The sequence below is a fragment of the Cervus elaphus genome, chromosome 24 (assembly GCF_910594005.1).
Source record: "Cervus elaphus chromosome 24, mCerEla1.1, whole genome shotgun sequence".
Taxonomy (NCBI): domain Eukaryota; kingdom Metazoa; phylum Chordata; class Mammalia; order Artiodactyla; family Cervidae; genus Cervus; species Cervus elaphus.
This window is the reverse complement of record NC_057838.1, coordinates 62,146,754-62,171,102: the sequence shown is the minus strand read 5'-3', so window position 1 is coordinate 62,171,102 and position 24,349 is coordinate 62,146,754. Positions and strand designations below refer to the sequence as shown.

Here is a 24,349-nt window from a genome sequence, read left to right as displayed (position 1 = left end):
TATTTCTGAGGCTTCCTTCTGAGAGCAGGTAGAAGGGCTGGTGGATGGGGAGTGGGGTATCGTGGCACTAAGAGCCAAATATTTGGCCCACCTTCCAGTCAGCCCTGACCTGGTGAGGTCATTGTAGTCCTATGAGGCAGCGGGGAAAAAACCAAGGGGACCTGGGTTTAGTTAAACTCAGCGTCCTGGGGACCTCCCATCCCCGTCCAGAAGCTGGTCCAGCCACATTCTTCTCAGGAAGCCCAGACTCGGGGAGCAGGTAGGCATAACCCAGCCAGTGCATGCAGTTGGGTGATTTTGGATATAGTGGATGTAGGCATAGCGGACCTGGGAGAGAAGGTGCTGGCTGAGAGGTTCAGGCAAGAGGTGGGGCTGCTAGGCCTGGACATCCAGATCCTCCTTTCTAGTTCTGTGTCCACAGTTTAAGATCTCCTGCCACACTTCTCCCTGGAACCCTGAGAACACAGCAGAAACAGCTCTCTTGGGGGCTGCCCAGGCTGGAACCACATGAAGGATAGCACTGGCATAGCTGCAGTGGGCTCCAGGGCTAGGTAGGAGTGCTGGCAGATGGTGTGGCCAGAAGGACCACACGGCCCAGAAGACCCCCTCCCGTCAAGCCCCCCACCTCCTGGGACCTCGACCACAGAGCCAATGGCCACCAACAGACAAAAGACTGGTGGCCACCTAAGGTCCCAGGATTGGCTCCAGGACGCCTGACATCACAATGTCTGGCCAATCAGCTGCTGCCGGTGGCACAGGAGCCGGACCCAAGGTTAGGCACACCTGCTGTCCAACTCTGGCTGAAGCTACGTGAGGGCAGGGAAGACCCGTGTCAAGTGCAGTGCTCTGCGTAAGGATCCTGGGATGGACCCATTTAAGGTTATGCCTGTGGGTACTTGGTTTGGGGACTGAGGACTTAGCCAAGAGGCTATGGTGACTTCAGGGCCCATGGGATGGGGGCAGTGGCAAGGAGGACACTGCTGGACCAGGGTGGAGGTCGTGGCATGTGTGACGTCTCTGAGGGTTGGGAGGGGGGCTGGCTGCCGGCCCCCTATCCCTGGCAAGAACGACAGCAGCACTGTTACAGTTAACAAAAAGATTTGTATTAGAACATTTACACTCAGGGAAGAAAGAGGTATCTGCATCATCAAATGTGGAATGTCGAAGAAATAGTTAAAATAAATAAAGACTCCGAGCGCGGCTGGGGCTGGCTCAGGCTGAGACTCACAGAGGCCTCTGCGCATCAGCTCCAGGCTGCAGGGCCACCGCCTGGCCATACTGGCCGCCTCCCCGACGCAGCACAGCTGTGCCCGGGACACAGAGAGTCTCTCAGGTGCTGGTGCAGCCAGCGAGCTCACTCCCCGCTCTCCTCACTTATCTCTGTGACAATGTCTATCAGGCTCTGGAGCCCAAAGATATAGCCAGCATCCTGGCCTTCGTGGACCACACTGTCCTCACCATACAGCCTGCACGTGGTGTGTGCGAAATCGATCATGCGCACATCCACTGAGCTGGTGCCGACGGGCTTGTAGGCATAGGCGCCAGCCGACTCGTCAGCGGACTCCTCCGACAGGTCCTCCAAGTCCTCCGCGTCTGAGTCCAGGGCCACTTCAGGCCGCTCCTTGCCGTCGTAGATGATCAGCAGGGAGCTTGAGTAGAAGCGGTAGGATTCTTGTCGCTCCAGCACGCCCTTGAGTTCAGTCAGCTTCCTGAGTACCGGGCCTAGGAGCTCCCGGCGCAGGTACCGGCCATTGTGGAAAAACTGGAAAAGCGCCTCTTTGAAGCCCTGTACAGACAGCTTCCGTCCGTGGTACTTGTTCATGAACATGAGCTGCCCACTGCCCGCCTGGTACACCTGTAGGAGGGAGACCAGCAGGTCAGGGACTGACAGGCATCTCAGGCAGAGATGGCCTGGCCCCAGGAGAGCGGCAGCAAGACGACAGCCCTGGACCTGATCCTTTAACTTGTTAAGTACACCAGTCACACGAGGCCCTGTCCTTGCCAATCAACACCCACTGGGATACAGCCCTCTGGCCTGGGCGCCATCGCCAGCCCTCTGCTCAGGGTGTGGGCTGGTGGAGAGTGCCCAGTGTCTCCCCTTTCTCCCTCTCTGGTCCACGGCTTCTGGACTCAGTCAGTTCGGCCAGTCCCAGAGAGCCTTACGCATGCACACAGGCTTTCCTTTCTCACCAGAGAGCAACAGGATCAGTCAAATCTGGAATCGTTTGAGAAAAGGGGCTCTGCCACGGTGGGAGTGTGGCAGCTCCCGGCTGCCCAGCCAGCCCACACCCGCCATGCGCCGACAGGTCTCTCACCTGCATGCCGCACACACGCACACCGATGACTGCCGACGTGCTCTGCTGGCACTTGCGGATCTGGTTAGCTGCCTTCTCCTCTGAAGCATCGTCACCATGCTGGCGTGTCCCCATTTTGAGGTCCAGGACACAAGGCACCTCGTAACGGGAAGTCAGGTTCTCCAGTAAGATAAATTCTGAGTGGTTAAGGACAAGGCCCCTCTGAAAAAAAGGGCTGCTCCATGGCACTCCCAGGGTGCAGGGCCTGCACATGGCATCCCAGAAATCCTGCTCTATCTCCCAGGCAGGCAGCCCAGAAGACTAAAGGGAACCTTCAATTCTTGCCAGGGAACTGGCCTGAGTGCAGCATGGGCGACACACACACCATTTCCTGAACTCAGCAAGATGTGGGACCACAGTCCAACAACATCCTGTCCTAAGTCATAGAACATCAGTAAGTTCAGTAATCCCAATCTTAAATAAGAACTAGAAACATCACTTAGGAACTCATTAAGTTTTCTCTTTTGAAATAAATATGTATTTCCCAGATGGGGACACTGAAAAGGCCGAGAAACAATGACCAGATGTACAAGTTCCCCTGGGGCTTCCCAGGTGGTGCTAGTGGTAAAGAACTTGCCTGCCAAGTCAGGAAACATAAGAGACGCAGGTTCTATCCCTGCATCAGGAAGATCCCCTGGAGGAGGGCATGGCAACTCACTCCAGTATTCTCGCCTGGAGAATCCCATGGACAGAAGGGCCTGGCAGGCTCCGGTCCACAGGGTCGTGAAGAGTTGCTGCACACGACTAAAGCGACTTAGCACAATGCCCAGCCCAGTGCTCCCGGAGCGCGGACTGGTGAACCAGGGCCCCCCGCTCACTGCTTCACAGCTGCTAAGTTAGGGACAAGGCGTTCTTAGAAATGCATTTTTTCCTTTTCTGGTCACATGGCCTGTGGGATCTGAGTTCCCTGGCTAGAGATTGAACCTGGGCCCCTGGCAGTGAGAGCATGGCATCCTAACCACTGGACCACCAGGGAATCTTCAGTTGTCATATTTTTAAGAGGTCCAAAGTGTATATAATATTTCATGACACATGAAAGTTGAATGAAATTCAAGTCTCAGCAACCATAAATAAGAGTTTAACTAGAACACAGCCACGTTCATTCATTTACATCATCTATGGCTGCTTTCATGCTACAAATGACAGAGCGGTGATAGTGTATGGCCTGCAAAGTCTATACTATCTGGCCCTTTACTGAAAAAGCTTGCAACCCCTGCCTTAGAGGAATGACTGAATTCACATCTGGAGTACAAAACATACCTGACCCTGTACCATCTCTTCATTCCAGAAAAGTAAGGCGGCTATCACAAACGACTATGCTTGTGTAAAAATGACTCAGGAGCCTATTTTAAAAGACTCCCACTCGCCAAGCGTGGGACAATTGGAGCATCAGAGATAACTGCAATGAACTAAAACACGTCAAATATGTTTAGGGAATTCCCTGGCAGTCCAGTGGTTAGGACTTTCTACTTCCACTGCAGGGGGTACAGGTTTGATCCCTGGTCAGGGAACTAAGATCCCACATGCCACATTCAAAAACTTAAACAAATTCATGGGTTCATGATGATGCGGAAAACCTCACTGGTTACCTTTGGAGGATGTTAAGAAACCATCTCATTATTTCAAATAGTAAACTAAGGAAAATAAACATTTAACCTGCCTTTCCCATTTGAACTATACTTCATGATAAGCACATAGTTGATGAGGAAAAGCTTCTCTTTACAGCAGGATTCCAGCTTGTGAATGAAAAAGGAATAACAAAAAACCACCTAATTAAAAAATGGATCTAAGGCAATGGCAATACAAAAGAGAAGGACGATGAAACTCTGCTTCCCAATCAACAGGTAAATACCATCTCTGAAGGAGTCTTGCCCCTGCTCCCTCAAACTGACCCTGAATCTGATCAAGCCTGTAGATCAAATTATCAATTTAATGCAAACAGAGGGGAAAGAGTAATATGTAAAAGACACCACAAGATGTAATCAGTAAAATCCAGAGGGTGGGTAACTCTAGAAGACCCAGTTTCTCTAACAAGAAATTTCCAAGAAGAAAAAAACAGAAATGTATTTTAAAAGACTTAAATGTTTCAACCGAATGCAACATATGAACATAATTTGGACCCTCATTCGAGCAAACCATAAATAAAACATTTATGAGACAATTAGGAAAATGTGAAAGCAAATTAGACATTTGACAGTAAGGAATTACTGTCCACTTTTCAAGGAGTAATGATAGTATTAATGTTTTAAAATATCTTTATCTTTTAGAGACACATGCTGAAGTGTATACAGATGAATTATCTGACACTTGCTTCAGAGAGAGTTCAATTGGGGGTGCTGGGTGTATAGACACAGGAGACTGACATAAGTGGGTTAACCAACTGCTGAAACTAGGTGACTATTAGGTTCAATGCATTACTCTATAGTGTACATCCAGGTTCCCTGATTGAAAAAAAGAAAGGAACCTTTCTTTCCCTTGTGATTTCTTTATGTGGCAGCCTGGTAAACCATACTGAAAGATCAGTCCAACCCCACCGCAGACCCTGGCAATTAAGCTCTACTTGGGAACTTCTGCAAGTGTGTGAAAACATAAACCAGCTCCTTGTACTCCAGGGTAAAGCACCCCGAATGCAAGTTGGTCCCTCCATGAGGTGACTCTCACTCCCAGGAACCCATTAAACTTCCTCACTAGCACCTGCATTTCCAGATCAGCCCTCAGCCCAGAGGGAAGTGATGCCCGCCCAGTTATCACACAAAGTGTCCTGGCACAACCATGACTTCAAAAAATCCAATTTCTCTCTCCAAGCCTGAAGGGTCTCCTCCCTTGTCCTCCCCTCCCCCCAACGCAGAGATGCCCTACGAGCAAAGGATACTGTACTGGTTCCGGTGTTTGGCATTCTCCTTCATTCTCTGTAACTGTTGCTGGTGACACTTCATGCTCCAAGGGTTGTAGTGTTTAAGCTGAGAACTTACATTCCCCTTTTTCTCTACACTGTAGTACAAAACTTCAGATTTCTTCAGCCACTCAAATTCTTCTTCTAACTTATGGCTATAAAGAGACAAGCAGCTGATAAGTCATAACATCTCAAGTCATAACATCTCATCAGAAGTCAGGGGCAAAGAGGCATGAAGGAACTTTCTGCAGTGATAGGAACTTTGACACTTTGATGTGGTGGCTGTTTCAGTGGACACATTAAACATTTCAAATGGGTACATTTTACTGTAGTATATTACATCTCAAGACAGGTGATTTAAAAAAAAATTAAGGGGTTAGCTTGCTGCTTTAGGAAAACCTAAGATGCAAGGACAGCCCCTGCCTCCAGCCCACACCCCACAAGACAGCCTTCCGTGCTCCCACCTTCTAGGCAGTACCACCCCCTGGCTTCTAGTACATCCAAGTTCCCTAACTCAGGACGCTGGAGACAGAGGCTGAAGTGAAATTCCATGAGAATAAGTCAATCTGCTTGGCTACACTTAAAAAAAAAAAAATATCTCTGGGTGTGCTCTGTGGGCTTTTCTCTGGTTGTGACGAGCAGGGCCACTCTCCAGCTGCAGCACACAGGCTCCCCTTGCGGTGGCTTCTCGTGCTGCATAGTGCTGGCTCTAGGGCACTGGGCTCAGCTGCTCTGAGGCCTGTGGGATCTTCCCAGACCAGGGGTTGAACCTGTGGCTCCTGCACTGGCAGGCAGATTCTTATCAGAGCCGCCACGGAAGTCCTTAGCTACGTTTTTAATACATATACATACATAATTTATCTTTTCATAAGCTCTGTCAAGGTGTGCCACTTGGGAGGGCTCTGCCTAGGGGGATCCCCAAGATGCATCCATTTTATCTCCCACTATCAGGGAACAACCTGCGGTAACGGATGGCTTCTGTCTGGGTCCCTGCTACATTCCCACATGCCACGCAGGGCCTGGCACAGGACAGTTGCAGGAGGAATGAGCGGCTGAAACTATCTCACAGCTGCCACAACATTTGTTTTACCCGAAATGGCGAGGTCTAACTCAGAGTCAAGCAAAAAGAAGCTGGGCATGCCATGTGGGAACTGACCCCTGAGTGACAAGGCACCTACGAAGTGCATCATGTGAGTCCTCAGCCCTGGGGATGGCCTGTGCCTGAGATCCCTCCCCTCCTCCCACGTCCAGTCCCCTCTCAAGTCTATACCCACCTCTTCACCTTTTCCTCTTTCCGGTGTTGCCGTACCCATTCCTTAGAGGTCTTGTCCGTTTCTAGAACGTGATGTTTTTTGTTCGTCCACCTGAGCAGCTTACTTTTTGGTTCACAGTCTGAATTATCTACACTGTCCACAGTTCCATGGTCCCCTTTTAATGGATATGCTATTAAACATAAATTCCTGTCTTCGTCTTCTTCGAAACTCACGGATACCACACCTAAAAGAAGGGTGAGGAACATGGAAGACTTTCAGTTCCACAGGAATATGTGTTACAAATAACATGATTGGAACATTTGTTTTTTTCTTACCCTGTTCCTTAGTCTCTATGTTGCCAGAGGCCCCAAACTCATCTGCAAACCTAACAAATATCAAAACAGCTAGAAAAGATGACACCATACAAGACACGCGATTAGGGAGCAAACATGGCTGAGAGTCTTCCTCTATGATTCACTCAACGAGGCAAGAGCCAAAGAATTACAAGACACATTTTTCCATCATTGAAAATGTTTATTAATTTTTATGTAATTCTTCTAATCCTAAGAGAGACATAAGGACATTTGCTTTTTAAATCTTGTGGGATGTTTTTACTACCTTAAACAGAATCTCCGACGGCCTTGAGGCTTGCTTTAAAGCAGAGCCTGAACAGAGATTTGCCTGAGGGGTAAGATGTGTCTGAGGGTAAGGGAAGACTGGGCAAGCAAAATAAAATAAAGGAGCAAACACAACAAACCACACAGCACAAGACACCCTGGCAAAGGCTTCTTGCAGCGCCCCCACACGGTGGGCACCTCAAGCCTTTTGTCCTTCTCAAATATATTCCTTTATTGGTCTTTGCAGTCTCATGTCACAAAAGAACAGGATGAACACAAGGCAAATGGGGTTGGGCTAGGAGCACAGATGCGTAGTGGCCTTGAAAGCAGCTCTCCCCGAGTCTCTAGAACCTGCCATGTGTAATGAGACAGTCTTTGAGGAGGGGGCTGTCGGGTGGGAGGGTTTCAGCAGGTGCCGACGAGTGCCTTAAAACCGACTGGCTGAACACCTTTCCTCCCAGGCCTCTCTGGCCTGGAATCACTCAATTTGCTCAGTTCTTGCTGCCCGCCCGCTTGCTCGCTTGCTGCAAGGGAATGCGTGCTTAGAGAGACGACACTTCTGAGGTGGTACCCAGCTCTGGGCGCAGAGGAGCTGGGGTGGGGAGTTCAGGGGACCACACTTTCCTGTGGTGGTAAAGAACCAGGGAAAAAATGGGGGCAAGGGCAGCCAGCTAACAAGGGAACTTTGGCTCTGTCCTGGAAAAAACAACAGAGAGGACCAATTGAGGGCCCCAACTCCCCCACCCCCACAAAGCACCATGCATATTCAGAGTACAGAGAGGCGACTCTAACATTCTATCCTCAAGGAATATGTTTCAGCAGTCCCAAAAGAACCCAAGTTGTTCAGGAGTCTTTTGCATAAGCAGGCAATGCAGCTTTACAATTAATTTCCTTAAAGGATTCTTCCTTGATTTACAAAGGATCCCCCCTCCCCAGGAAAGACCACATCATGCTGATTCCCCCCATTATAAAAAGGAAGAGAGTCACCATATGTGGATCAAAGGGTTGCCGTAATATAGCAATTTCGGGGACATTCCGTAATAGCAAAGGGCTTCAACTAATCAGCACAAGCCTCCCACTCCTGCGTTCCATCTGACTCAACCCTGCTCCCAGCCTACCTAATCACCCGGGCTTCTGGTTTCCTGAAGGACAAAAAGCAGGCGGTAAGTATTCTGGGTAAAATCCTCTCAAAGTCTTCCCCAATGTCCCGTCATGGGTGACTATGGGTTACCGTGATCAAGAGACACCTGAACATAAAACACAACTACACTTCCACCAAAAATAAACTCAAAACAAACACACAAAACAGAATTGAGCAATCTTACCAGGGCTTGAAAACTGAGGGTGTGAGGTGCTGGGCGGAGGGCCAAGAGGAGGAGGAGGGAAAACACAGAGTGGGTGGGAGGGGTGAGGGTTCCCGGGATGGCTGCCCGGACCTCCTCTGGCCGCGACGCCTCGCGTGTCCTCGGCAGGCGCAGGCGACCCCTAAGGCAGCTGGGGGCTCACCTTTGTATTGGGGAGTGAATTTGCGCATCTCAGCTGGGAGAGTCTCGTAGAACTGGTGCTCCCTGGGGACCAGGGGCTTGCACAGGGTCGTCTCGTTGAAGCGGAGCACACACGAGTGCCCCCCGACCTGGTGGACAAAGGGTTCCAGCAGGATGCCCTTGTCGCGGGGCTCCACGTCCATGGCCCTGAAGGCTGGGCTCATCCTCCAGGTGCGGGCAGCAGGGAGAAGGGGGGGCAGCGGGGTCCAGCGGCCAGCGCGTCCTCCGTTTGTCGTCTGTCCGTGCGTCCGTCTTTCTGGCCTCAGCTCCGCGGCCGTGTGGGCCAGGACGCTCTGCGGAGAGTGAAAACGGAGTTGGAAACAGCCGAGCACCGCCTCAGAGGCGCTGGCAGTCCTCTTCCAGCAGAAAAGACAAAACAGCCCGAGCTCCCGCCGAGGCCCGCCCACGCCGCCCACTCGGCCCCGCCCCCTCCCGCAGAAACAAACAGCCGCCGACGTCCCGGGCGGGGCCGGACGGCGACTGGCAGGGACTGGCTGGGAACCCCAAACAGCTCCAATCACCCCCACCAGGCCTTAGAAGGCCACCACCACGAAGCCACGATGAGGTAAAATCACAATTTCAAACCTAATAGTCGCATTAAATCTTACCATTTTCTACTACAATTGTTAGAGTAATTGACATCCAAGGCTCTCCGTTAATTAATAATTTTAATAGACTTTTTATTTTACAGCAGTTTTAGGTTCATGGCAAAACTGAGAAAATACAGAGGTTTCCCACATACCCATCTGCCCCACACATGCATAGACAGCCTTCTCCATTATTAACATCCTCCATCAGAGTGGTACACTGGTTACATATGATGATGAATCATACTAACACAGCATAGTTTACATGGTGGTAACAGGGTTCCCTATTGGTTGTTATTTATGTTTTTATTAAATGCATTTAAAAGGAAACCTGCTTATGCATCACCTAGTAAGATTACCCACCATCCACCCACCACAGGTGTGCGCACTGCCCCTCCTCAAGGCCAAAGACAAGCCCCATTAACCTTATTAGCAGTGGAGCTCGGGCCCAGCTTTAATGATTAACCTCTGTATCTAAAAACAACAGATCACGCTTGCTAACTCCTTTGAAAAAGATACACAGTGTTCTAGGTCACAGACTATTTTTATTGGTTCTCTCCCTATCTCCAAAAGCTGGGGCACACCTTTAAACCAAAGCTGCATTCTTGGGGCACTTGTCCAGAGGTCCAGGAACTTCAGATCCCCAAGCACACTGGATCTCAGCAAAGCACACCTCCACACATTAGTGAACCGTTTCAAGGTATGTCAGGCTCATTCTGTTTTCTGTCTAGAATTTACAGACTACACAGGTGCTACTAGCAATACTAACAGGGGGGCTTGGGCTATAGTTCAGTATCTATAAGGGGTTCTTACTGGGAACTCCTCCAATTCCCATGACTCCAAATGAGATGGTGGTGGTGGTGAGAATGGGTTGGATGGACATTTGCCCACTGTCCTCTAAGGTGGATAAAGCACCCACTCTGTGCTAGGCTCACTGCAGGGACTTAATCTGATCCTCCGGATACTTTCTGTGAGGCAGACATTATTCTCCCTGTCGGAAACAAGGAAGTTGGTTCAAGGAGCTGAGGAAACTCATCCAGGGCTAGAGCCAAGAAGCCGGAGTTTCCAAACAAACTTCCATTTGTTGGCTGTCCCCCCATAGCTGCCTCTGGGGCCCAGGGTCTCTGGCACATGTGCTTTGGTACAGCACTCAGATGTACATGGGACACTTATCTTGTCCTGTGATAGTGTTTTCACTGTGTTTTTCCATTTTCTATTTATAAAGCAGCTTCTTTCAAAGAGTTTAGCTGGTGTTTCTCTTTTCCTTTAAGAGAGAACTGACAGTGGGCTCCCACTGGACTCAGGGATTAAAAATCAATATGCTTCCCTATATGCAAAGAGCAGAAAATCAAAGGTTCTGATATCTCACACCCGGCACTACCTTCTCATTACAGAAGCCCTCAGGAGGGCAGGTGCTGAGAAGAGTCCCAAGACACAACACAGGTGATTGATCAGCTAGAAGGATGAGTAGCTTCCAGCCATTCCAGACTCTCTACAGAAGGTGGAGCTCTGAGGTGTGCGGCCACACAAGCCCTTTAGATTTATAGAGACCTATTCACACCAGTTTTTCAGTAATGAAAAAGACCTCTGGAGTAAGAGCAACCCCAAAGGAAAGTTACTGACTCATGATCAGTCTGCCGGTACCCAAGAAAGAACTAGGTACCATAATTATTAAATTACAAAAGCACAAGATGTTCTTCATCGGCCAGGCTTTAGAAACACAGTTCAAACCTTTCATAAATGTGAAAACTCCTTTTGTTGCCACAGCAATGCTAACACCAAATGCCTAACACCCTTTCTAATAACTGTTCAAGATTCCTTAAATGTATTAAAAAAAAAAAAATCTCTCCAGGCATCTCTCTTACTCATTCCCCACCTCCAGTGAAAAATCCCAAACAGTAACTGGTCCTTCATGGCAGCTCTCTGGAGTACGGTTCATGGGTGTGGCTGGAGGCTGAAAAGCCCAGTGAGGGGCTCCACCTTCTCCCAGGTCTCCCTGTGTTCATTAGTGGCTGGAACCTTGGCACCCTCCCTCCAGCACCCAACTCAGGCACTTCTCAGAACACTGCTCCCTGGAGAAGAATCGCCACCTTGCGGAGCGGCAAGAAAACGAAGGCCCTTTCCCGCCTGTGCCAAGTCTGACGACGGAGGAAAGCCCTACATGGCAGAACCGGGGAGAACACTGACCCTGTAGTGAGGTGGAGCCAGATTCCGGCCCCAGTTCTGCCATTTCATCACTTGGAGAAAGACCCCCATGTCACCGGCTCCCTTTGGGTTCCAGTTTTCTGGTCTGTAAGGTGGGAAGGAAAGACTTGGGGTAGACATCTACTCTGAGGGCTTCCTTGGTGGCTCAGTCGGTAAAGAATCTGCCTGCAGCGCAGGAGATGCGGGTTCAATCCCTGGGTCAGGAAGATCCCCTGGAGAAGGAAATGGCAACCCACTCCAGTATTCTTGCCTGGAAAATTCTATGGACAGAGGAGCCGAGTGGGCTACACAGCCCATGAGGTCACGAAAGTCAGACACGAGTTAGCAACTAAACCACCACCAGATATCTACTCTAAGTGTGGTATAATCCAATTAGTGAGTGGCAACCAGCAGTCTGTTTTAATCAAATAGGAAAAAAAAAAAAAGAGCAAAACCCATTGCATCGCAGATAATAAGGTAAGTCCTGTTTTGTGATTCTTTTATTTCAATCATGTTTGGTCTCTCAATTTGAAGATAACTGTGGCTTCACTGTACAACATATTTCTCACATTGGGGCTGCAGAGAAATGGAGCATTTGTTCTAGGGTCCCTGAAAGATTGCATGCCTGTGGGAAAATGAAGGAGCAATTTCCCAATGATTATACCATAGATCGGAGAAGGAAATGGCAACCCGCTCCAGTATTCTTGCCTAGAGAATCCTGTGGACAGAGGAGCCTGGTGGGCTGCTGTCCATAGGGTCACGCAGAGTTGGACACAACTGAAGTGACTTAGCATGCATGCATGCATTGGAGAAGGAAATGGCAACCCACTCCAGTAGTCTTGCCTGGAGAATCCCAGGGGCAGAGGAGCCTGGTGGGCTGCCGTCTATGGGGTCACACAGAGTCGGACACAACTGAAGCCACTTAGCAGCAGCATACCATAGATCAGCTTCTTCTCTAGTGGCTTCAGCCTGGTCAGAAGAAAAGAAAAATGCCCCCAAGAACCTGCTGCATTTCACGGCTACTCTTTTCCCACGTGTGGTTTGAGCAGCTAGGTCTCTTAAAGGTTTTTCAACATCTGAGTAGTCTAAGGCCTGGTTTCCCAGGAATCCTAAAACATTAATGGTTACTAAGAAGTCCATGTGATGAACCCTGAACCTAGTGTGAAAGGGAATAACCGGAAAATACTGACTTCATGTTTAGCATCTGTTTTAGCTTTCCACATTGCCTCACATTTGTCCACAAAACTAGCAATCGGTGAGAAATGCAGAACGTGATTCATCCTAGGATACGACACATATTTCCCCCACAGCTCATGCCCCTAAACCTGTTTAAGGTTCTGCTGCAAACAATGTCTTAATAGTCTTATCCTTTAAAATACTGAAAATAAAACAACGAAGACCCTTGGGCCCTTAGCTCACACATCTAGAATTTGGTTAATGTGGGAGGCTACGGACGGGATCTGCTGGGGCCACTTACTCTGCCTCAAGAAAAGCCCCAGGGTTGAGCAGTCTCACAGGGGACAGCAACAAAACAACCTTTACCAGCTGAACCTCCTCCATGAGCCTCAGAGCCAGTGCCCACATCCATTTACAACCCATGACTATACCACCAGAGTCAGTCACTGTAATTCTCAAACACTGTTGGTAGGAAAAAAGAAGTACAGCCACCACGGAAAACAGTTTGGCAGTTTCCTATGAAGTTAAACATATACTTATTATATGACTCAGTAATCCTACTCATAGGTACTGACCTAAGAGAACTGAAAACAAATGTCCACATAATGACTTGTACTCGAATGTTCACAGTGGCACTATTCACAATAACCAGAAGGTGGGGAAAACCCCAGTGTCCATCAAATGGGGGAATGAATAAACCAACTGTGATGTATCCATATAATGGAATATTGTTCAGCAATAAAAGGAATGTACCGATATACACAACAACAAAGACTGATCACAAAAGCATTATGATTAACTGAAAAAAAAGCCAATCACAAAAGAATGTATGCTGTATAATTCCATTTACATGACATTCAAGAAAAAGCAATAGCAGAAAGTAGATAAGTAGTTGCCAGGGGGCAGAGGGTAGGAGAACAAGACCGACTGCAAAGAGGCCCAAGAGAACATTTAGGGGTAATGAAAATGTTCTATGCTGTGACTGGAACCAAGTGATTATATGGCTGCATAAATTTGTCAAGACTCATCAAATTAGAGACTTAATGTCAATGATTCTTACTGTATATAAATTATATTTCAATAAAGAGCTTGAATTTTTCCTTATATGTTTTTAATTTATAAAAATTTCATAACAAGTACAAATTAAAATAATCAGAAAAGATTGCAGTTAAAAGACCCTATCAGCTGACAAATAGTTTCTACATGCAAAGGCACTAGCTGGAATTCACCCCCTATCTACCCTCCTATCTATTCTAACTGGGCTCACTTGCCTCCACTGAGCATCTTGAGTCACTCATGCCAAGCAAGGTAAGCCTGGGTCACCATCTTGGTCAAAGTAAGGCCTTTGCCCTTTCTGTGAGGGTGCTCCCTGATGGTAGAGACTTTCAGGGACAGCCATGTTCTCTCTTAAATCCACCCACTGCTAATCCTGAAGCCATCTGGTCACCTTCAAAGCCTAGTTTTTAGCAGGCTTTTACTCTTAATACTAAGAGTGGAGAAGGAAATGGCAACCCACTCCAGTATTCTTGCCTGGAGCATCCCACGGACAGAGGAGCCCAGCAAGCTACAGTCCATAGTCATAAAGAGTTGAACTGGCTGAGCACGAACACACAGCTAATACTAGGAGACCTATACCAGTTGCATGGTTGTCTTTTTTTAATTTTTGTAAAGTCAAAGCAAAAGCATCCTTTACACACAAATAAGCAGAAGAGACGCAAAATGGTCCAATAAGCCTTTCAGTACAACACCCATCACAAAAGAAAGATCAACAGCAAATCTGCTTTAATTATCCTGGCTTTCCTGTTATTTCTCAAACATGCCTGATACACACCTACCTCAGGGCCTCTGTTCTTGCCATGCCCTCTGCATGGTACACTCTTTCCCAGATATCCCCCTGGCCTACTCTCTTACCTCCTTCAGCTCTCTATTCAAACATCACCTCTTTAATGAAGTCTTCCTTAGCCACCCCATCTGAAAGTGCCATATCTCCCCATCCAAATGCCTTATACAACTCAGCTTTATCTTCTCCTCAGCACTTATCACCATCTAACATACTGTATATGTTTTATTTGATCTGTTCACTTTCTGTCTCCTCCACTCTGACCCACCAGAAAACCAAGTACATAAAGTCGGAGATTTTTGACTGCTCTGGTTACTGCTCAATGTCCAGAATCCAGAAGCGCCCCAGCACAGAGTCAGCACTCCATAGGAGGTGCCTCAAATCACTTCTGAGAGAACTCAAAAGGCACCCGCTGCAATGATCCAAACCCACCCCAACCATATAGGGAGTACAACCATTACATAGCCACACACTTTACCAAACGCATTCTCAGCATCGACTAGGTGTTAATTTTGCATTTATAATCTCCCACCGTATTAAGTCTGAATTAACCGTGACATAAATGAAGGGCCCTGCACCTGAACACTTATCTGGGACCTGCTGCTGTGGAACCATTTCACATCAACAAAGCCAAAGCTCTTAATCTAGTGAGAGCCAACCTCTTGGAAAATTCTCTCTCTGTAGAAAATCAGGCAAAAGCATGGTCACTGAAGAAAAAAACTTTAAAATATGGATACAAGAAGATTAAAATCCTCTCACGGTTTACAAATATACTAATTAGCATTCAGAAATTCCGTGTTAGCATTCAGTTGACATCCCAAAGACCCAGCTTTCAGGTTGCTAAGTTATCACTGAAAAAAGGAATACCGACTCACAGGGCTCATGGCTGTTCATCTATTCCCAAGGCCCCAGAGTCACTGCATAAAAAAAATATTAAATTTTTAACCACAGGATCACCAGGGAAATCCCTATGTGACCTTTTTATAGAAAAATTATGACACTGCTATCATAAAATGAGGCAGTCAACACATTGCCCGGAAAGGTAGGGGGAAAAGTACTGTGGTATTAGGACTGCCCTTAGAGGTCCAGTTGTTAAGACTCCACACTTCCACTCAGGGGGTATGGGTTCGATCCCTGTTCAGGGAACTAAGATGCCACATGCCGCTCAGCACAGCAGAAAAAAAAAAAAAAGCAGTACTGATTTTTTAATGTATGACTTTTTTTTGGTTTTCTTCTTTCAATCCAAATTTACTTTTTTACCTTACTGGTGTTTTTTTCCTTTTTTTAATTGGCGTATAATTGATTTACAATGTTGGGTTAATTTCAGATTTACAGCACAGTGAATCAGTTATACATTTACACATATCCACTATTTTTTAGATTCTTTTACCATATATGCCATTACAGGTTACTATGTAGAGTTCCCTGTGCTATACAGCAGGTCCTTATTACTTATCTATCTTATATATAGTAGTGTATATATATGGCAATCCCAATCTCCCAGTTTATCCCTCCCCTCTCCTTACCCTTGGTAACTCTAAGTTTGTTTTCTTCATGTGTAACCCTATTTCTGTTTTGCAGGTAAGTTCACTTTCTTACCTTACTGTTTTCATAACTGTAAATTCTTTTGTTTAAAGATGGATGATACTTAAATATTTATATAAATCAATTACATATATTTGTTACATTAGATAAACCACAGCCACCAGAAGAGCTGCATCTGCCCTGTACTAAGTGGCAAGATCATTATTCCCTTCTCTTCAGTTTCCTGAATGCTCCAAACTTCTTGAAATTTTCTAAAACTCAGAGCATGTCTATTACCTTTATAACTGAGAGTGAAAACATTAGGAGGAAGAACAAAAGAATTCACCATGACCGAAACAGAAAAACGCAGATGGCTGCTCAGCTCTTGAAGATTATGAAATCATCCACAAAAAAACACTGATGCCGCCCACACTGCAAGCTCACAGCTCTGCTCCACGATGGAGACACTGGGAGACCAACCACATGTAAACAAGTGAGGATGATAACCGCAATAAAGCCTGCCCCCAAAGTGTGTACAAGGTGCTGAAAGGTCAGAGGAGGAAGTGACCAACTTAACCTTTAGTGACGATGGGATACAACCATGCCACAGACAAGAGCTACTGTTTACCAAGCACTTAGTCTGTTCTGTAACTCCTTCCCTCCTGCAACAGCCTTCTGGAGTAAATACTAAGATCACTCCCCTACACATGGCTGCACTGAGGCACCAGACCACCTAGGCCTCATCATGGAAAACAAGATGTTCTTTGAGATGAACTCAGTGAGATGAGTCACTGCTAGGAAGGTGGAAGGGTCACCCTCATGTCACAGCAAGCAGCGGCTCCATCAAAGAACACAGCAGGGCTGGAGAGACAACACAGAATCCCTGCAACTGACTTGACACAGATGCCTGGGGTCCAACACCAGGTGTTCATTCCCCGCCTCATTAGCATCTTCTTCTAGTTTTAATAAAGGAGAAACTACAAGTTGTAAGTGTATTTCATGACAGTCACAACAGTGCAGATCCTTCCACCAATTCTGAGGAAAAAATAAAACAGCAGATTCTGTTCCAAAAATGCAGACAAACTTTCCCATAAGGCGAAGAGCAGCCTCTCAGAGGCTTCTCTGAGGATCACACTGGTTCATCTCTTTGCCTCATCAGACCAAATTTCTGGAATGAAAGACTTGAGGGCCCCAAGATGGAGGGAGGACAAGGGGAAGGAGCTTTCAGCCAACCCGGAAATATGTTTATCAGTTACAATGCTTGAATGACAAAGTTTGAGCAATTTAAAAAGTTTTTCAAGCTAAAACTGGGGCACTGCTCCTTTAAGAAAATCTAAATTATTGATTCCAAGGTGTCACATGTCCCCTTTACCAGAATATCAAATTTACTTATCAATATCTAAATGTATTCCATACACAGACCAAGAATTCTCAGTCCTCCTTAAAAAGCCCGTTACCCCTCTTCAAGGGCCATTTTCCATCTGGCACCTCCTCCTTGTAACTACAACTCCCACCACCGTGTAGGCAACATACCCAACAGGGACAACAGAAGTGTTGCTTGAAGACTCTGGCCAAAACTGGTCTTGATCTATGGGGGACTTTCCTACCCTGACTCATGGTTCTCTCTTGTGCCAGTAAAGCAACAGCCCACTAGCTTCAGGCAGGATCACAGGCTCCCTGCCTGCGGTCAGTGTTTACCCTGCCCATTTCTCAGCAGTTCCCGAACCAGATGACACATGAACCCGTTCTCTGGAACAAACGGTGCCAAAAATGGTTCAGTCCTCATGGGCAGCCACAGAGCGCAGGCAGCCCCGACCTGCGCAGGCCAGCACAATGAGTGCTGTGCCTGCTGGTGGAGGAACCAAGGTGTGCCCTGTGCTACACCAGATCCCGTGCTCGGAGGGCACCGTTTCCTCTGGGTCCTCACGGTCCCTCGTTCAGGTAAACGCTCCCCTCAAGGGTATGCAAAGCGTCCCACGCTAACACTGACTTTGGGTCAATATAGCAGCTTTGGACGTCCCTGGTGGTCCAGTGATTAAGCAGCCGCCTACCTATGCAGGTGGCCCGGGCTCGACCCCTGATCCAGGAAGATTTCACATGCCGAGGGGCAGCTAATTCTTACTGAGTAAGTGGAAGTCCCCAACCTCCAATCTCCCATATGGAAAACGGCAAAATGGTAAAGGGCTACAGCCTCCCTGGTCACAAAGCAACTGTCTCTGGACGATACCACTAAAACTGACAGCAGGACCAGCGGGGCAGCACTGACCTGCTTTCTGTCTCCAGTTCTGGGGTGGGACGCAGTGCAGTGGTGTCCTTTCAAACAAGCCAGTGTGCGAGGACTCTCGGGAAGGTGGGTGGGTCAGCGGGGAGGGAGCAACACTGCAGGTGGGGGATACAGGGTTTCTTTGGGGATGAATTACATGGGATGTGAACTGTATCTTAATAAAGCTATAATTTTCAAATATCAACACAACAAAAGGGCCGCACTGCAGAGGTCACAGCCAGCTTGGGAGAAAGTTCCAGTGACAATGTCCACACTGAGAGGAGTAGACAGTATTTAAGAGGAGAGCACCTCCAAATGTGGCCACGGGAATGGCAGAAATGCACACAGGCAACTTGGAGAACCAATTCATGACCAGTCAGTGAAGCTGCTCAGTTGTGTCTGACTCTGCAATCTCACGGACTGCAGCCTACCAGGCTCCTCCATCCATGGAATTTTTCAGGCAAGAGTACTGGAGTGGGTTGCCATTCCCTGTGTGGATAAAAAGCGTAACTTCTAAAGAAAGTTATTTATTTATAAAGAGATAATAACTAAACACGTATGTGCAATTAAAAATAAATATTACAAGAAATCCAACTTTCAATACCTCTCTGTAAGCTATACCAAAACATTCTTTGTAAAATCTTCTCCCTGACGTACTGCGGCCCGTCTGACACCCGGGTCCACACGGTGCTTCCCCTACTCTCACTGCCTGTCTTTATCTGGAAACCAAGCACGGTCATTTTAAGGAGGCGCCATGAGATGGGAACAAGAGTAAAGTCGAGCCTCCGGCCTGGTGTGGGTAATGCACTCCTCAAACGTGAGCTGTCCTCTGTCCACTGTCCCAGTTCCTACAGAAAGTCCAATGGGAGATGGAGGTCAGAGGATGGACTTGACAGTGTAAGTGGGTAAGAGCATGTTAAGCCTGCACTGGTGGAGGGGGAGGGTGAAGACAGGGGTAACAGGTAAAGGAACAGAGTGCCAAAGGACATCCTGTTCATTTCTTACAAAAGAGACTTTTCAACTGGTTACAAGTGTGATAGAATGACCACCATTGTTAGTTTGGGGTCTCTTCATCCTGTCGATTTTCTTCAGTGCACTTTTCTATTCTTTCCAGGAATAGGATCAGGTTATATGCGTTGTTTTGCCTTTCTTCCCACTAGTAAAATCAGCTTTATTTTTCTCACTTCATGTTTAAAAACTACTGATAAAATACACACAATATAAAATTTACCTTTTTAACTACTTTTGGGTAGACAGTTCTCTGGCGTTAAGTACATTCACAATTTTGTACTATAATCACCACCATCTCCAGAACTTTTTCATTATCTCAAACTGAAATTCTATACATGTTAAGTAGTAACTTCCCACTCTGCCTAGCCCCTGGCAACCACCATTCAACTTTCTGTCTCTATGATTTTGAGTAAAATTATTCAACATTTGTCTTCTGTTTTGCCACTTTTTTCCCCTAACTGAACTATATGACTTAGACAGCCTGCTACATCTATCTATATATGATTCCTTTTAAAGGCTGTGTAATAGTCACACAAAATTGTAATGTATTTATCTACTTCCCTACCGACACTATTTCCAACTTTGAAATTACAATAATAACGTAGTGAGCATGCTTCTATCTGTCTTTGCATACCTGTGAAGTATTTCTGTAAGAAAAAGTCCTAGAAGTAGAACTGCCACTGGGACAGAGCATAGATTTTAAAAGATTGAACCTATTCTTTCACTCTGACCTGATCCACAAGGTATATGAGCTACTGGATTCTGGAGCACTGTTGTGACATTTTATATCGGAAAATTGTCTCAAGGAAAAACCTGGCTTCAGAGAGGTCCAGCCGGTCACTACTACAGTGACATGAGTGGAGGGATGGGGGCAGCAGGAACCAGCATTTACCTGGAGCCTGTCTGCATTCTTACCTAAGGAACAAAGGAAGAGATACCAATCCTCTTCATATTTATTAGAAGCTCATGTGTAAAAGGGGATCAAAAGAAGAAAAATCCTTAAGCTTTTAAAGAAAAACTGTGAGTGCCTTAGAAAACTCTCATGCTTCTCTGTCATGTTTCATACTATAGAAATATTTCAGGTAACTTTGTAAGCTTATGAATTTAATATCTGGTTACTAGAAGATGTCAAAACTAAAGGTGAAAGAGAAGGAGGCAACACACCCTCCCAGTCCCAAGCTTGGGAGTTCCCTGGAGGGAGGATATGACAGCAGGAATAGCCGCCACCCCCCAACAAATAGAACTGTGATCCCCAGGAGGCCATCAGGACTGCAACCAAGCTGATCTCTCCATCATCTCCCCGCCTGGGCTTCCTCCTTTTATGAGTCTCTCTGCATCTGTTTGTCCCAAGAGGGCAGGTGGGAAAACATCCTGACAGCCCCCAGGCCCTAGGGCCACTAAGACAGCAGAACTGCCATCTCCAGACACCCGTCTCACCTGGAGTGACCTCATTAACGTCATCTCCCCGACTCAGTGGCACTCACAGCAGGGCACAGAGCCTCCTGTCTTCTCCACTGCACCCACAGAGCCCAGCCCACACGGGGGAATTAAGGAAGGAGGGGGAGAAGGTAGAGAAGGATCTGGTGGAGGGTGAGGCATAGCATGCTGTCCTTAACCCTTGAGGGCGCAGCTGACCCCCGAGAAAACCTGAGACAACTGCAGGCCTCTGTCCAGAAAAATGCATACCCTCCCAGAACTCTGCATATGATGCATGGGGCTGGCAAGCATAGACCCTCTCTCCAGAACCCCTAATACAGGGAATCAAATTACAGGAATGAGTCAGATACTGAGTCTTCAAAACAAGTCAGAACAAGGATGTTTTGTTCATAAAGTCAGATACAGCTGGAAGATGTGAGTTGACCTGCCAACAATTAAACATAAGGGATGATCAAGCCATCAAGAAGAAATGTACAGCAGGTAATTGGTAAGGTGGGAGTGAAGCCTAAGCAAACATAACTTGAAAACAGATTTGGAAATTAGATGCAAAGGAAAGAGCAGATGGCACTCCAAGAGTAACATAGAAAGAAAGAAGAGCACTGGGTCAAGATGCCCGTAAGTGAACAGCCTGTGGGCAGAGAGAGCAACACCGGTGAGAGGAGGAGGTCTTTGAGGAGACAAGGAGCAAAATACCTACATTCTCCTGGAGGCCAAGGGTAAGACTTACTGTGCCACATGGAAAATCTGGACCACATGACACAGGGGAGGAGAGGGTCTTACACTGTGTGGCCCTATAGGTCCCTGACAGTCCTCAAGAGTTCAGGGTTTGGGGCTCACTTCTGAATGAGCCCTGGCCACTACATCACAACTTCTTCATTAAAAAGACATACAAGTGTCGTGACCCCTTCAAACCCAGTCACCATTGTCAAAAGGTCTCAAACACAGGGTGTAATCAATAAAAGCCAGAATGTGGGAACCCCTACAAGATAACAGACAGTTGTTTCAACAGATAAATTACAAAACAGAGTGACCATATACATATCTAAGAGACACTTCATCAAATGCATTGCAGACTTTATTTGGATCCTAGTTTGAACAAACTGACTATAAAAAAAAAAACAATGAGACAATCAGGGCCATCTGACCATGAATGAATATTTGAGAAAAATCAAGAAATTATGGCATTACTGATTCAAGAGACATGAGTTCAAGCAAACTCCAGGAGATAGTAAAGGAGAGGGAAGCCTGGTGTGCTGCAGTTCATGGGATGGCAAATAGTCGGACGTGACTTTGTAAGTGAACAACAACGAAAGGCCTACTGGTGTAGAAACTGTGGGTAGCCCCTTGTCTTAGTGATATGCAATGAAATACTTATGGATATTATAGTTTGGGGATAGGCCTCCTAAACTTTCAACTTTTTTTTTAAGGGGAGGGGAGGAAGGCAGAGTGTAAAGATCGGATAGGAGTTCCTAACTGCAGAGACTGGTGATGGATGGATGGTTAACAGACCTAAACCACCTTATCCATCATTTTCAGAGACTCTTTTCCTTCAAATTCTGAGGTAAGCACTTGACTCAATTATTGGGGAAAAGGCCTCTTTCCTTGCTACCAGAATATACTGCAAACACTAGAACTGCTTATTGCTACTTGGTATGCAAATAAGCAAAAATACAATTTATTTAAAAAACAAAAATATGCTTTTTCATGCGTAATCACATGAAAGCTATCATTTACTATACAAAAATGCGTTCAGTGTCTTTAAGGTGATTACCCCACGAGGTAAAATAACTTCACTTGAAGGAAAAATTCATCTCCAGCGCATCCTCCTTGAGCCAAACAATGGAAAATTTTCACCTCAGCAAGCTGGCCTTGGGGAGGCTCAGTCTCAGCCCTGTTGCCTAGCAACGGGTGACATCTTCGGTGCTTACAGAAGTCTCTGGCACCCCTTGCACCCCTCTGCAAAAAAGACTGGCTACAGTTCATCAGTCAGTAGTTGTGCCTTCCTCATACCTTCCACTGCTCAGACAGATATAGGGCTGGTGGACGTCACCTGCAAAGTCTTGAAACGAAAAGAAGTTTATTACATCTGCTAAACTGGCTTTTACAACTGTATCAACTCCAGTCCAAGCTCTCATCCATCCGATTCCTAACAATTCCTGCGAATTCTACTCTAAAGTCTAAAGTTACAAAGCAGGTAAACTAAGTAGAATACCAGCTAACCATTCAACTGACTTTTTCCTCCAGAAAAAACTACCAAGTGATCAACTGGTCTATTACGTCAACATGATAACATATTCATTACCCCAATTTGATAAAAGTGTATGTCTTGCTCGGGTTTCTAATTCCGGTAGTGGTTAAAGTTAAAACAATAACAATACCAGCCTGAAACTTCTCTTTAAATCCTAAACACCAGGTTACAGGATGAAATTATACAAACTCAACAAGAGCAACCTATGTAAATAAGCATTTTAGATCACTTAAATGTTACCCTGCTAAAAATGCAATTACAGCAAATAATTAAATACCAGAATTCATCAAAACTACTGTAATCATGGTGCTTTATACAAAGTATCATAAAACTTGTGATCTGCAACATTTTTTGTAACCACTTTTCAGAACTCTCAGTGCTTAAAACTATTCTTTCAGATGATTTTATCTTATTTTTGTTCTATGAACATTTCACTACCAAAATGTTTCATTTCAAGCAGTGATTAGTTTTACTTCCCCGGTATCTAAGAGCACTAGATTTTACTGGTTTCTACATTTTCTTTTCACAACATTTGGACTCCTTTTTCTGCAATCCGGCTGTAAGAAATTGAGTAAAATCCAAAAACGAAACTAATCACTTGGACGCAAGAGATAAAAAGCAGTTTGCAATCAACCCAACGTGAAAGATCTGCAAGCTCCATCCATGGTGAAGCTTATCACTATGAAGAAGACGTCCCCGGATCCATTTTAGGGCTTTGGGGGATAAGACGGTTAGGTGTGCAAATGCCCCCCGCTGACACCAGCTGACAAACCCAACTGACATTCAGCACTCAAAATGGCTGCACAGTTGCCGGCCTCAGGTAACCGTACCTGAGGCACTGGGCTGAGTTCTCCAACAGAAGACTCAGGGAGACCCCCATCAATAACCCGAGATATCGTGGACGCCAATGTCCTGGGGAGACCTCCCTCACGACCCAGAGATCTTGCCCTCTTCGAAAGAGCGGAGACTTCAATGACCAACAGAGACCCCCGCATCACCAAAATATTCGGGAGACCACCCCCCCCCCCGTCAATGACCAGGGAAGATTCTGCCCCTCAAAACCAGGGGAGATCTTCTCTTCCCAGTAACCTGAAGAAATAATGCCTCTCTCAAATGACCGGGGGAAATGTGCCCCACAGGGACCCTGAGAGGTCTCTCTTACACTCATAATCGGCGGAGAACCCCTCCCCCAAAACCTGGGGACACCCCTAATGACCAGAGACTTCGCTCCCTAAAGACCCAGAGAAACCCTCCTCCAAAGCCCCCGGGGCGGCGGGGCGGCAGGGCCGTAGGCCGAGGAAAGCGGGAATTACCTGCTGCCTCAGCCCGGTCCCGCGGAGCTTCCTTCCTATTGTTTCTCTCCCACCAAGATGGCGGCCGCCGCGCCGAGCCCCGCCCCCCTGCGCCTCACTCCCTGA

At 46.7% G+C, this 24,349-nt stretch overlaps 1 protein-coding gene across 1 annotated transcript; it reads right to left on the bottom strand.

The window, feature by feature from the left end:
• Window positions 1-1,081: 1,081 nt before the first annotated feature.
• On the bottom strand, window positions 1,082-24,349 carry IP6K2 (inositol hexakisphosphate kinase 2). Its single transcript, XM_043886137.1, has 6 exons — window positions 24,245-24,349; window positions 8,624-8,954; window positions 6,522-6,744; window positions 5,227-5,402; window positions 2,316-2,491; window positions 1,082-1,855 (listed from the first exon to the last, which is right to left on the bottom strand). The coding sequence occupies exons 2-6, from the start codon at window positions 8,823-8,825 to the stop codon at window positions 1,355-1,357; spliced, it is 1,278 nt and encodes a 425-aa protein (XP_043742072.1). The 5' UTR covers window positions 8,826-8,954; window positions 24,245-24,349; the 3' UTR covers window positions 1,082-1,354.

What these genes read in the sequence shown, in the direction of transcription:
- IP6K2 (XM_043886137.1), bottom strand. Translation starts at nt 8,825, where the DNA reads ATGAGCCCAGCCTTCAGGGCCATGGACGTGGAGCCCCGCGACAAGGGC. An exon ending in ATTCACTCCCCAATACAAAG is followed by an intron (nt 6,745 to 8,623) that starts GTGAGCCCCCAG and finishes CCCTTCTTTTAG; the next exon opens with GTGTGGTATCCGTGAGTTTC. An exon ending in TGCGTGTGTGCGGCATGCAG is followed by an intron (nt 1,856 to 2,315) that starts GTGAGAGACCTG and finishes TCCCTCCTACAG; the next exon opens with GTGTACCAGGCGGGCAGTGG.